This window comes from Oncorhynchus masou, chromosome 7, assembly GCF_036934945.1.
Source record: "Oncorhynchus masou masou isolate Uvic2021 chromosome 7, UVic_Omas_1.1, whole genome shotgun sequence".
Lineage (NCBI taxonomy): Eukaryota > Metazoa > Chordata > Actinopteri > Salmoniformes > Salmonidae > Oncorhynchus > Oncorhynchus masou.
This window is the reverse complement of record NC_088218.1, coordinates 200736-215735: the sequence shown is the minus strand read 5'-3', so window position 1 is coordinate 215735 and position 15000 is coordinate 200736. Positions and strand designations below refer to the sequence as shown.

General features: G+C 46.0%; 2 protein-coding genes across 2 annotated transcripts in view; one reads left to right on the top strand and one right to left on the bottom strand.

The window, feature by feature from the left end:
* The window catches only part of LOC135542908 (general transcription and DNA repair factor IIH helicase subunit XPB-like), an 83698-nt gene extending 71848 nt beyond the window's left edge, over positions 1-11850 (bottom strand). Inside the window, exons 1-4 of the mRNA XM_064970051.1 lie at positions 11832-11850; positions 5781-5983; positions 3048-3284; positions 2660-2724 (exon numbers count right to left, since the gene is read on the bottom strand). Coding sequence (XP_064826123.1) covers positions 2660-2724; positions 3048-3284; positions 5781-5927 — 449 coding nt within the window. The 5' untranslated portion in view covers positions 5928-5983; positions 11832-11850. The remainder of the gene's footprint in view (positions 1-2659; positions 2725-3047; positions 3285-5780; positions 5984-11831) is intronic.
* On the top strand, positions 10099-13387 carry LOC135542907 (GPALPP motifs-containing protein 1-like). Its single transcript, XM_064970049.1, has 4 exons — positions 10099-10186; positions 12477-12567; positions 12685-12807; positions 13081-13387. Exons 1-4 carry the CDS (start codon positions 10099-10101, stop codon positions 13385-13387), a joined length of 609 nt encoding a protein of 202 aa, XP_064826121.1.
* Positions 13388-15000: the final 1613 nt, after the last annotated feature.

The following is a 15000-nucleotide window of genomic DNA, read 5'->3' as shown; positions in this document are numbered from 1 at the left end:
TATATATATATATATATATATAAATGTGTTGTCTCAGCCTACATTTATATATAGATATATATATATAAATATATATATATATATATATACATATAAATGTGTTGTCTCAGCCTACCGGTTGTATATATATATATATTATATATATAATAAATGTGTTGTCTCAGCCTACCGGTTGTATATATATATATATATATATATATATATATGTGTTGTCTCAGCCTACCGGTTGTGTATATATATATATATATAAATGTGTTGTCTCAGCCTACCGGTTGTGTATATATATATACATATATATAAATGTGTTTTCTCAGCCTACCGGTTGTGTATATATATATATATATATATATAAATGTGTTGTCTCCGCCTACCGGTTGTGTGTATATATATATATAAATGTGTTGTCTCCGCCTACCGGTTGTGTGTATATATATATATAAATGTGTTGTCTCAGCCTACCGGTTGTGTATATATATATATATATATATATATAAATGTGTTGTCTCAGCCTACCGGTTGTGTATATATATATATATATATATATATAAATGTGTTGTCTCCGCCTACCGGTTGTGTGTATATATATATAAATGTGTTGTCTCAGCCTACCGGTTGTATATATATATATATATATATAAATGTGTTGTCTCAGCCTACCGGTTGTGTATATATATATATAAATGTGTTGTCTCAGCCTACCGGTTGTGTATATATACATATATAAATGTGTTGTCTCAGCCTACCGGTTGTGTATATATATATATATACAAATGTGTTGTCTCAGCCTACCGGTTGTGTGTATATATATATATATATATATATAAATGTGTTGTCTCAGCCTACCGGTTGTGTATATATATATATATATATATATATATATATATATAAATGTGTTGTCTCAGCCTACCGGTTGTGTGTATATATATATATATATATATATAAATGTGTTGTCTCAGCCTACCGGTTGTGTATATATATATATATATAAATGTGTTGTCTCAGCCTACCGGTTGTGTGTATATATATATATATATATAAATATATATAGCCTACCGGTTGTATATATATATATATAAATGTGTTGTCTCAGCCTACCGGTTGTGTATATATATATATATAAAAAAAATGTGTTGTCTCAGCCTACCGGTTGTGTATATATATATATATATATATAATAAATGTGTTGTCTCAGCCTACCGGTTGTGTATATATATATATATGTGTTGTCTCATATATATATATAATATATATATAAATGTGTTGTCTCAGCCTACCGGTTGTGTATATATATATATAAATGTGTTGTCTCAGCCTACCGGTTGTGTATATATATATATATATATATGTTGTCTCAGCCTACCGGTTGTGTATATATATATATATATATAAATGTGTTGTCTCAGCCTACCGGTTGTGTATATATATATATATATAAATGTGTTGTCTCAGCCTACCGGTTGTGTATATATATATATATATATATAAATGTGTTGTCTCAGCCTACCGGTTGTGTATATATATATATATATATATATATAATGTGTTGTCTCCGCCTACCGGTTGTGTGTATATATATATATAAATGTGTTGTCTCCGCCTACCGGTTGTGTGTATATATATATATATAAATGTGTTGTCTCAGCCTACCGGTTGTATATATATATATATATAAATGTGTTGTCTCAGCCTACCGGTTGTGTGTATATATATATATAAAAATGTGTTGTCTCCAGACACCCCCTACAGACACCCCTACAGACACCCCCACAGACCCCCCTACAGACACCCCCCTACAGACACCCCCACAGACCCCCCTACAGACACCCCCCTACAGACACCCCCACAGACCCCCCTACAGACACCCCCTACAGACACCCCCCTACAGACACCCCCCTACAGACACCCCCTACAGACACCCCCACAGACCCCCCTCAGACACCCCTCTACAGACACCCCCCTACAGACACCCCCTACAGACAGCCCCCACAGACACCCCTCTACAGACACCCCTACAGACCCCCCTACAGACACCCCTACAGACCCCCCTACAGACACCCCTACAGACACCCCCCCACAGACCCCCCTACAGACTCCCCCACAGACACCACCACAGACCCCCCTACAGACACCCCTCTACAGACACCCCCTACAGACACCCCCTACAGACAGCCCCCACAGACACCCCTCTACAGACACCCCTACAGACCCCCCTACAGACACCCCTACAGACCCCCCTACAGACACCCCTACAGACACCCCCCACAGACCCCCCTACAGACTCCCCCACAGACACCCCCCTACAGACAGCCCCCACAGACACCCCCACAGACCCCCCTACAGACACCCCCTACAGACACCCCCTACAGACACCCCCTACAGACCCCCCTACAGACACCCCTCTACAGACACCCCCTACAGACAGCCCCCACAGACACCCCTCTACAGACACCCCTACAGACCCCCCTACAGACACCCCTACAGACCCCCCTACAGACACCCCCCAACAGACACCCCCCCACAGACCCCCTACAGACTCCCCCTACAGACACCCCTACAGACAGCCCCCACAGACACCCCCACAGACCCCCCTACAGACACCCCCCTACAGACACCCCTACAGACACCCCCTACAGACCCCCCTACAGACACCCCTACAGACCCCCCTACAGACACCCCTACAGACCCCCCTACAGACACCCCTACAGACTCCCCTACAGACACCCCCTACAGACAGCCCCCACAGACACCCCCTACAGACACCCCCTTACAGACACCCCTCTACAGACCCCCCTACAGACACCCCCTCTACAGACAGCCCCTACAGACCCCCCCCACAGACACCCCCTCTACAGACACCCCCTACAGACCCCCCCACAGAAGACCTCCCTGTACCACCACTTCCTCTTCCTCCCTGTACCACCACCTCCTCCTCCCTGTACCACCACCTCCTCCTCCTCCCTGTACCACCACCTCCTCCTCCTCCCTGTACCACCACCTCCTCCTCCTCCCTGTACCACCACCCTCCTCCTCCTCCTCTCCTAACTGACCTTGATGAACTGCACGATGCCGTCCGGTACAGACGTCTTGCTGAGTTTCTGGAGATACTCCACGATGTCTGAGGTCTGTAGACCGACGCTCACAGCAGCGTAGAGGGAGTAGGCTGTCAGCTTGTACTCATGAACGTGGACAGGACGACACACTGGCTCTGCTATGGCAACCAGGAAGTCCTGGGCATACCTATACACCGGAGAGAAGGCTTCCAGGAAGATGTGTCCATCTGGAGCCTGTCGGGACGGGGAGGAGGGGTGAGAGAGAGAGAGAGGAGACAGAGAGAGGGAGAGAGAGGAGACAGAGAGAGGAGACAGAGACAGAGAGAGAGAGAGACAGAGATAGAGACAGAGAGAGACAGAGAGAGAGAGAAAGAGAGAGGAGAGACAGAGAGAGAGAAGACAGAGAGAGAGGAGACAGAGAGACAGAGAGAGAGAGAGAGAGGGAAACAGAGAGAGAAAGAGAGAGAGGGAAACAGAGAGAGAAAGAGAGAGAGGGAAACAGAGAGAGAAAGAGAGAGAGACAGAGAGAGACATAGAGAGAGACAGAGGAGAGAGGAGAGAGAGAGAGGAGACAGAGAGGAGAGACAGAGACAGAGAGAGACAGAGAGGAGAGAAACAGAGAGACAGAGAGAGAGAGACAGAGAGAGAGAAAGACAGAGAGAGGGAGAGACAGAGAGACAGAGAGAGAGAGGGAGAGACAGAGAGACAGAGAGAGGGAGAGACAGAGAGAGGGAGAGAGAGGGAGAGAGAGAGAGACAGAGAGAGGGAGAGACAGAGAGAGGGAGAGAGAGAGGAGGGAGAGACAGAGAGACACAGAGAGAGAGAGAGAGACAGAGAGAGAGAGAGACAGAGTCCGAGAGAGACAGAGTCCGAGAGAGACAGAGTCCGAGAGAGACAGAGAGAGAGACAGAGAGAGACAGAGATGCAGAGAGACAGAGAGAGAGAGACAGAGAGAGAGACAGAGTTCAGGGGAGACAGACAGAGTTCAGAGGGAGAGAGACAGAGAGAGGTACGACAGTCTGACCAGAGTTCAGAGAGACAGAGTCCGAGAGAGACAGAGTTCAGAGAGAGAGAGACCAGAGAGAGAGACCAGAGAGAAACAGAGAGACAGAGAGAGAGTCTGACCAGAGAGAGACAGAGTCACGAGAGAGACAGAGAGAGACAGAGAGAGAGACAGAGAGAGAGACAGACAGAGTTCAGTGACAGACAGAGAAAAAGCTGACGTTCAGGGAAGTATCAGAGAAATGGAGCCTCTGTCAGATTCATATCCTGTCTGTTGTGGATGACAGGTTCACAGACTGACCATCAATGACATCTACATTATAGATTTAACCATGTTATGAGGATATACACTGTTTGTTTACATTTAGACTGTTTACAAACATCGGAGTAAAACTCAAACCAGAGTTCACGGGTACGACAGTCTGACCAGAGTTCACGGAACGACAGTCTGACCAGAGTTCACGGGTACGACAGTCTGACCAGAGTTCACAGGTACGACAGTCTGACCAGAGTTCACAGGTACGACAGTCTGACCAGAGTTCACAGGTACGACAGTCTGACCAGAGTTCACAGGTACGACAGTCTGACCAGAGTTCACAGGTACGACAGTCTGACCAGAGTTCACAGGTACGACAGTCTCAACCAGAGACCAGGTCACAGGTACTGACAGTCTGACCAGAGTTCACAGATGTAGTCTGACAGTCTGACCAGAGTTCACAGGTACGACAGTCTGACCAGAGTTCACAGGTACGACAGTCTGACCAGAGTTCACAGGTACGACAGTCTGACCAGAGTTCACAGGTACGACAGTCTGACCAGAGTTCACAGGTACGACAGTCTGACCAGAGTTCACAGGTACGACAGTCTGACCAGAGTTCACAGGTACGACAGTCTGACCAGAGTTCTGGTGATGTAATCTGTCAGTCTCACCACCCAGAGAGGTCGGTGATGTAATCTGTCAGTCTCACCACCCAGAGAGGTCGGTGATGTAATCTGTCAGTCTCACCACCCAGAGAGGTCGGTGATGTCATCTGTCAGTCTCACCACCCAGAGAGGTCGGTGATGTCATCTGTCAGTCTCACCACCCAGAGAGGTCGGTGATGTAATCTGTCAGTCTCACCACCCAGAGAGGTCGGTGATGTAATCTGTCAGTCTCACCACCCAGAGAGGTCGGTGATGTCATCAGTCAGTCTCACCACCCAGAGAGGTCGGTGATGTAATCTGTCAGTCTCACCACCCAGAGAGGTCGGTGATGTAATCTGTCAGTCTCACCACCCAGAGAGGTCGGTGATGTAATCTGCCAGTCTCACCACCCAGAGAGGTTGGTGATGTCATCTGCCAGTCTCACCACCCAGAGAGGTCGGTGATGTAATCTGTCAGTCTCACCACCCAGAGAGGTCGGTGATGTAATCTGTCAGTCTCACCACCCAGAGAGGTCGGTGATGTAATCTGTCAGTCTCAACACCCAGAGAGGTTGGTGATGTAATCTGTCAGTCTCACCACCCAGAGAGGTCGGTGATGTCATCAGTCAGTCTCACCACCCAGAGAGGTCGGTGATGTAATCTGTCAGTCTCACCACCCAGAGAGGTCGGTGATGTAATCTGCCAGTCTCACCACCCAGAGAGGTTGGTGATGTAATCTGCCAGTCTCACCACCCAGAGAGGTCGGTGATGTAATCTGTCAGTCTCACCACCCAGAGAGGTCGGTGATGTCATCTGTCAGTCTCACCACCCAGAGAGGTCGTGATCCGTGGTCGTTCTTCAGCAACATCTGCAGCCGGTAGTCTTTAGCCCCGTATTCGTCCAGCTGGATGGCAGACTCATCCACCGTTTTACCGGCCGCTGCAGGGACGGCCTCCTGGGACTCACTGCCCATCGCCTCCTCCTCATCCTCCTCTTCGTCATACACACGCTTCTTAGAAGACTTCCTCTCTGGAGGAAGACAGACAGACAGACAGACAGACAGACAGACAGACAGACAGACAGACAGACAGACAGACAGACAGACAGACAGACAGAGACAGGAAGGGAGGAAGAGAGACAGAGACAGGAAGGGAGGAAGAGAGACAGGAAGGACGAAGAGAGACAGAGACAGGAAGGAGGAAGAGAGACAGGAAGGGAGGGAGGAAGAGAGACAGAGACAGGAAGGAGGAAGAGAGAGAGACAGGAAGGGAGGGAAGGGAGGAGGAAGAGAGACAGAGACAGGAGGGAGGAAGAGACAGGGAGGGGAGGAAGGACGAGAGGGAGGGAGGAAGAGAGACAGAGACAGGAAGGAGGAAGAGAGACAGGAAGGACAAAGAGAGACAGAGACAGGAAGGAGGAAGAGAGACAGGAAGGAGGAAGAGAGACAGAGACAGGAAGGAGGAAGAGAGACAGAGACAGGAAGGGAGGAAGAGAGACAGAGACAGGAGGGAGGAAGAGAGACAGAGACAGGAGGGAGGAAGAGAGACAGGAAGGAGGAAGAGAGACAGAGACAGGAAGAGAGACAGGAAGGAGGAAGAGAGACAGAGACAGGAAGGAGGAAGAGAGACAGGAAGGAGGAAGAGAGAGAGACAGGAAGGAGGAAGAGAGACAGAGACAGGAAGGAGGAAGAGAGACAGAGACAGGAAGGAGGAAGAGAGACAGAGACAGGAAGGGGAGGAAGAGAGACAGAGACAGGAAGGGTGTCATTAAGCAGTAATTGGCTGAGCCGTGAGTCTTACAACTGGGAAACTCGGTGAGACATATCCATCACCCAAGAGAAAGACCGTAGAGATAGAAGATGACATTGTTCTGAAATCAGCTCTCACTGTAGGGTCCCTACCATTAAAAATACGATTTAAATCCCAGTGATTTCTACTCTCAGAAAGTGCTAGTGTCAGACACAGACAGCTGACCGCCTGTTGACCAGACGTTGAATTCCATTGAATTCTAACTCAGGCAGAAATTAGTATTTGGATCAGGAAAGTTTGCCCTCCCAACCTATCGTAGTCAGGATGTTGAATGAATTGATATTTTAATTTACCAGTTGTCTGCGCGGTCGGCCCTTTTGGTGTTCGGGAACGTGAGACAACACTTCTACAGGAAAGTGGAATTACAACAACAATTTCAAAGTCCTGGTTTCTATCAACCTGACGACACGAGACGAAAATAGATGCGTACATGCCGAGCTCGTGATTACATGATTTATAATGTAACCTTTATTTAACCTTTATGTAACTTGGCAAGTCAGTTAAGAACACATTATTATTATTTACGATGACCCTCTTACATGGTTCTGTGTCAAGGACGTCACACTGCTTTGCTTAGCAAGTACAACTTCCTCCTGATTGGGCGAATTGAGGACCGCCTCTGCCTTGTTAACTCTTGAAACTCTGGGGGCGCTATATCATTTTTGGATAAAAAGACGTGCCCGTTTTAAGCGCAATATTTTGTCACAAAAAGATGCTCGACTATGCATATAATTGATAGCTTTGGAAAGAAAACACTCTGACGTTTCCAGAACTGCAAAGATATTCTCTGTGCGTGCCCTAGAACGTGAGCTACAGGCAAAACCAAGATGAAACGGCATCCAGGAAATGAGCAGGATTTTGAGGCTCTGTTTTCCATTGTCTCCTTATATGGCTGTGAATGCGAGAGGAATAAGTCTGCCCTTTCTGTCGTTTCCCCAAGGTGTCTGCAGCATTGTGACGTATTTGTAGGCATATCATTGGAAGATTGACCATAAGAGACCACATTTACCAGGTGTCCGCCCGGTGTCCTGCGCGAAATTGGTGCGCAAACCTCAGCTGCAAGTATTTTTCCATGGAATTCAGAGAGAAAGCAGGCTTCCACGAACGATATATCAATGAAGAGATGTGAAAAAACACCTTAAGGATTGATTCCAAACAACGTTTGCCATGTTTCGTCGATATTATGGAGTTAATTCGGAAAAAGTTTGAAGTTGTTGGTGACTGAATTTTCGGTTCGTTTGGTAGCCAAATGTGATGTACAAAACGGAGCGATTTCTCCTACACAAAGATTCTTTCAGGAAAAACTGAACATTTGCTATGTAACTGAGAGTCTTCTCATTGAAAACATCCGAAGCTCTTCAAAGGTAAATGATTTTATTTATTTGGTTATCTGGTTTTTGTGTAAATGTTGCGTGCTAAATGCTACTCAAAATGCTAAGCTAGCTTTGCATACTCTTACACAAATTAGTGAATTGCTATGGTTCAAAAGCATATTTTGAAAATCTGAGATGACAGTGTTGTTAAGAAAAGGCTAAGCTTGAGAGCAGACGCATTATTTTCATTTTATTTGCGATTTTCAGAAATCGTTAACGTTGCGTTATGCTAATGAGCCTGAGGCTGTATTCACGATCCCGGATCCGGGATGGGGAGTATCAAGAGTTAACAAGCAACCCCTGACCAGCCTCCTGATTGGGCGAATTGAGGACCGCCTCTGCCTTGTTAACGAGCAACACCTGACCAGCCTCCTGATTGGGCAAGTTGAGGACCGCCTCTGCCTTGTTAACAAGCAACCCCTGACCAGCCTCCTGATTGGGCGACGCTCTTATCCAGAGCGACTGAGGACCGCATCTGCCTTGTTAAATCATTTGGGGGGGGAGCAACACCTGGGGACCAGCCTCCTGAAGCATCACTACCAGTTGGAGCCATTTAAAACCCTACACACTACAGGCTGAGGACGTTGGACACTGCGCTGGTGGGGACACTACAGGCTGAGGAGGGACGCTGGCGGGGACACTGGACACTACGCTGGTGGGGACACTTCAGGCTGAGGACGTTGGACACTACGCTGGTGGGGACACTACAGGCTTGGACACTACGGGTGACGTTGGACACTACGCTGGTGGGGACACTACGCTGGTGGGGACACTACGCTGGCGGGGACACTACAGGCTGAGGACATGGACACTACGCTGGGACGGGGACACTACAAGCTGAGGACATGGACACTACGCTGGTGGGACACGACAGGCTGAGGACGTTGGACACTACGCTGGTGGGGACACTTCAGGCTGAGGACGTTGGACACTACGCTGGTGGGGACACTACGCTGGCAGGGACACTACAAGCTGAGGACATGGACACTACGCTGGTGGGACACGGCAGGCTGAGGACGTTGGACACTACGCTGGTGGGGACACTACAGGCTGAGGACGTTGGACACTACGCTGGTGGGGACACTACAGGCTGAGGACGTTGGACACTACGCTGGTGGGGACACTACAGGTTGAGGACGTTGGACACTACGCTGGGGACACTGGGACACTACAGGCTGAGGACGTTGGACACTACGCTGGCGGGGACACTACGCTGGTGGGGACACTACAGGCTGAGGACGTTGGACACTACGCTGGCGGGGACACTATGCTGGCAGGGACACTACGCTGGCGGGGACACTACAGGCTGGGGACGTTAGACACTATGCTGGTGGGACACTACAGGCTGAGGACGTTGGACACTACGTTGGCGGGGACACTACAGGCTGGGGACGTTAGACACTATGCTGGTGGGACACTACAGGCTGAGGACATTGGACACTACGTTGGCGGGGACACTACAGGCTGAGGACGTTGGACACTACGCTGGTGGGGACACTACAGGCTGAGGACGTTGGACACTACGCTGCTGGGGACACTACAGGCTGAGGACGTTGGACACTACGCTGGTGGGGACACTACAGGCTGAGGACGTTGGACACTACGCTGGTGGGGACACTACAGGCTGAGGACGTTGGACACTATGTTGGCAGGGACACTACAGGCTGAGGACGTTGGACACTATGTTGGCAGGGACACTACAGGCTGAGGACGTTGGACACTATGTTGGCAGGGACACTACAGGCTGAGGACGTTGGACACTATGTTGGCACACTACGCTGGACACTACAGGCTGAGGGACACTGGCGGGACATTACAGGCTGAGGGACGTTGGACACTATGTTGGCAGGGACACTACAGGCTGACGGACGCACTTGGACACTATGTTGGCAGGGACACTACAGGCTGAGGACGTTGGACACTACGCTGGCAGGGACACTACAGGCTGAGGACGTTGGACACTATGTTGGCAGGGACACTACAGGCTGAGGACGTTGGACACTACGCTGGTGGGACACTACAGGCTGAGGAGGACACTCCTCATGTTTCAGGTGACAGACATCTGAATGCTCTACCAGCACTTTGAAAAGTTGATTTCATTCTACTTTCCTGTGGATATATTGTCTCACATTCCTACCTGTAAAACAAACAAACACTACAGGCTGCACAGACATACAGGCTGAGGACGTTGGACACTATGTACAGTCAGATGTCATTTTATTCAACATACTGGGACGATGTTGGCAGAGGTCGTTAGTGGGGGACACCTACGGCTCCCACACCAAACGCTCATGTCTGCCCCTATGTTTCAGGTGACAGACATCTGGTCTCCAGACTAAGGCAGTCTGCAGTATCTTGAAGTTAGTTTGTTTTTCTAGCTACTATACAACTACTACTACTACTACTACTACTACTACTATACTACAGGTACTTGCTAGCTACTATACTACTACTACTATTACTACTACTATACTACAAGTACTTGCTAGCTACTATACTACTACTACTACTACTATACTACAGGTACTTGCTAGCTACTATACTACTACTACAGGTACTTGCTAGCTACTATACTACTACTACTACTATACTACAGGTACTTGCTCGCTACTATACTACTACTACTATGTTATAGGTACTTGCTAGCTACTATACTACTGTTATACTATAGGTACTAGCCTGCTACTATACTACTACTACAGGTACTTGCTAGCTACTATACTACTACTACTACTATACTACAGGTACTTGTTAGCTACTATACTACTACTACTACTACTATACTACAGGTACTTGCTAGCTACTATACTACTACTACTACTACTTGCTAGCTACTATACTACTACTATGTTATAGGTACTTGCTAGCTACTATATTACTGCTTTACTATGCTATAGATACTAGCCTGCTACTATACTACTACTACAGGTATTAGCTAGCTACTATACTACTGCTATATGTACTTGCTCACTACTATACTACTGCTATACTATAGGTACTTGCTAGCTGCTATACTACTGCTATTCTATACTATAGGTACTTGCTAGCTACTATACTACTGCTATACTATGCTATAGGTACTTGCTAGCTACTATACTGCTGCTATAGGTACTTGCTAGCTACCATACTGCTGCTATACTATGCTATAGGTACTTGCTAGCTACTATACTGCTGCTATAGGTACTTGCTAGCTACCATACTGCTGCTATACTATGGTACTTGCTAGCTACTATACTGCTGCTATACTATGCTATAGGTACTTGCTAGCTACAATACTGCTGCTACACTATGCTATAGGTACTTGCTAGCTACAATACTGCTATACTATAGGTACTTGCTTACTACTATACTATGCTATAGGTACTTGCTAACTACTATACTATGCTATAGGTACTTGCTAGCTACTATACTACTGCTATACTATAGGTACTTGCTAGCTACTATACTAATACTATACTATAATATGCTATAGGTACTTGCTAGCTACTATACTACTACTATACTATAATATGCTATAGGTACTTGCTAACTACTATAGGTATTAGCTAGGTACAATGGTTCGGTACTGTTACACAGAATGCATGCATGTCTGTCTCCCATGCTTCAGCATCATGCTATAATTGCCATCACAACACTGACTGAACAGCAACATGAGCTGGAGTAACATTCCATTTCCGGGAACATCTAGATACTCACCCCGATCTCCCTATCTTTCTTCCCATGATAGTATTAGCTTGTTCCCGAAAACAACTTGCTTCGTCAAACCATGTCAAACGACAAGTGAGAAACAACAACAAGCAACTGCGACGCGACCAACTCGGTTTCTATCGCTTAGTGAAATGATCATGTGACATATGAATTCCGCTTATTGATTGATTGGATGTCGATATTGTTTACTTCCCGTGGTAGAGGTCAGAGTATATTTTTCGGGTTTCGGTGTCGTTTTTTTTCGTTCTCGTCAAGGTGTTTATTGTTGTAAAAAATAGCTTATTAATAATCGATAATCATGTCAGACGATGATTTAATCGGACCTGCCTTACCACCGTCGTTCAGAAAAAGCAGCAATGATAATTCTGATGACGAGGAAGGATGAGTAAAGTTAGTAGTGGTTTAAATCCACATTATTTTTGGCTATGACTCGTGTCATCAGATACTATGCTGTCATATTCATGCCTTTAGTTATCTTTCTGCTTTATACTGTATTGTTAAATCGAAAAAGCTAGTGTCTGTTTTTGGTATTTTCCAACCGAGGATGTGCTGTCTTCTCCAATAGTTGCAGGTCCTGCGCTGCCTCCGGGATACAAACCGGAGTTGCTCTCCAGCTCGGAGGATGACTTCGGCCAAGAGGAGGAGGAGGTGATCAAGAGACGAAGCAAGACGAGCAGCAGACACGGTCACGGCAGCGGGACGACCAGGATGGATCCACCGCAGAGTAACACGTTTAGACTCACTTCGACATTTCAAACAAACATCAAGCACGTTTATTTCCTGTTTTTGAAGGAAAGCGAATGTAAACTGCCAGAACTGAACTGTCTGCATCATTCTGTAGAAAACAGCACAGGGTGGAAGAGGCGGTGAGTAGGAGGCTTGAGGATGATGACGATGATGATGATGGTTTCTTCGGACCAGCTCTTCCTCCTGGGTTCTCAAAGCCACAGGCTTCACCAGAGAGGTAACCAAGACAACACAACTAGTTCTCTCTGCTTTAAACAGACATTAAATTATATGTCAGCTAGTTCTCCCTGCTTTAAACAGACATATTAAATGATATGTCAGCTAGTTCCCCCTGCTTTAAATAGACATATTAAATGATATGTCAGCTAGTTCTCTCTGCTTTAAACAGACATATTAAATGCTGTCAGTCATGTATGCGTTTTCAAATAACTTGTGTCTAAATGTATTTATTGGTTTGTGTTGATTGATTGTCTTTTTCTACCTACCTTAGGCCAGGTGTATTGGGACCAGCCTTACCCCCAGGATTTCACAGACCGGCCTCTGATGAAGATGATGATGATGGTGAGGATGATTTCCCTCTGCCAGCCCCTGCCACGGGCTACACAGCAGAACCCTCCAGCGGTGATGAAGAGGAGGATGAAGAGGTGATCGGACCCATGCCTGCTCTTGGTGCCATCCGGGACTCCGTGGCTCTGGACATCGAACGCAGAGCTCAGAAGATGAAGGACAGACTGACAGGAGCAGATGAGAACTCCACCGCCACTTATTCTACATCTAGACTCTTGTCCTACATCTAGACTCTTATTCTACATCTAGACTCTTATTCTACATCTAGACTCTTATTCTACATCTAGACTCTTGTTCTACATCTAGACTCTTATTCTACATCTAGACTCTTATTCTACATCTAGACTCTTATTCTACATCTAGACTCTTGTTCTACATCTAGACTCTTGTTCTACATCTAGACTCTTATTCTACATCTAGACTCTTATTCTACATCTAGACTCTTATTCTACATCTAGACTCTTATTCTACATCTAGACTCTTATTCTACATCTAGACTCTTATTCTACATCTAGACTCTTATTCTACATCTAGACTCTTATTCTACATCTAGACTCTTATTCTAAATCTAGACTCTTATTCTACATCTAGACTCTTATTCTACATCTAGACTCTTATTCTACATCTAGACTCTTATTCTACATCTAGACTCTTATTCTACATCTAGACTCTTATTCTACATCTAGACTCTTGTTCTACATCTAGACTCTTATTCTACATCTAGACTCTTGTTCTACATCTAGACTCTTGTCCTACATCTAGACTCTTGTCCTACATCTAGACTCTTATTCTACATCTAGACTCTTGTCCTACATCTAGACTCTTGTCCTACATCTAGACTCTTGTTCTACATCTAGACTCTTGTCCTACATCTAGACTCTTGTCGTACATCTAGACTCTTGTCCTACATCTAGACTCTTGTCCTACATCTAGACTCTTATTCTACATCTAGACTCTTGTCCTACAGCTAGACTCTTATTCTACATCTAGACTCTTATTCTACATCTAGACTCTTGTCCTACATCTAGACTCTTGTCCTACATCTAGACTCTTGTTCTACATCTAGACTCTTGTTCTACATCTAGACTCTTGTCCTACATCTAGACTCTTGTCGTACATCTAGACTCTTGTCCTACATCTAGACTCTTATTCTACATCTAGACTCTTGTTCTACATCTAGACTCTTGTTCTACATCTAGACTCTTGTCCTACATCTAGACTCTTGTCCTACATCTAGACTCTTGTCCTACATCTAGACTCTCTTGTCCTACATCTAGACTCTTGTCCTACATCTAGACTCTTGTCCTACATCTAGACTCTTGTTCTACATCTAGACTCTTGTCCTACATCTAGACTCTTGTCCTACATCTAGACTCTTGTCCTACATCTAGACTCTTGTCCTACATCTAGACTCTTGTCCTACATCTAGACTCTTGTCCTACATCTAGACTCTTGTCCTACATCTAGACTCTTGTCCTACATCTAGACTCTTGTCCTACATCTAGACTCTTATTCTACATCTAGACTCTTGTTCTACATCTAGACTCTTGTTCTACATCTAGACTCTTGTTCTACATCTAGACTCTTGTTCTACATCTAGACTCTTGTTCTACATCTAGACTCTTGTTCTACATCTAGACTCTTGTTCTACATCTAGACTCTTGTTCTACATCAAGACTCTTGTTCTACATCTAGACTCTTGTCCTACATCTAGACTCTTGTCCTACATCTAGACTCCTTGTCCTACATCTAGACTCTTTGTCCTACATCTAGACTCTTGACTCCTACATCTAGACTCTTGTCCTACATCTAGACTCTTTATTCTACATCTAGACTCTTGTCC

Coding starts and splice junctions, on each gene's coding strand:
- LOC135542907 (XM_064970049.1), top strand. CDS start 10,099: ATGTTGGCAGGGACACTACAGGCTGAGGACGTTGGACACTACGCTGGT. Junction 10,187..12,476: donor GGACACTCCTCATGTTTCAG/GTGACAGACATC, acceptor GATGACTTCGGC/CAAGAGGAGGAGGAGGTGAT. Junction 12,568..12,684: donor CAGGATGGATCCACCGCAGA/GTAACACGTTTA, acceptor ATCATTCTGTAG/AAAACAGCACAGGGTGGAAG.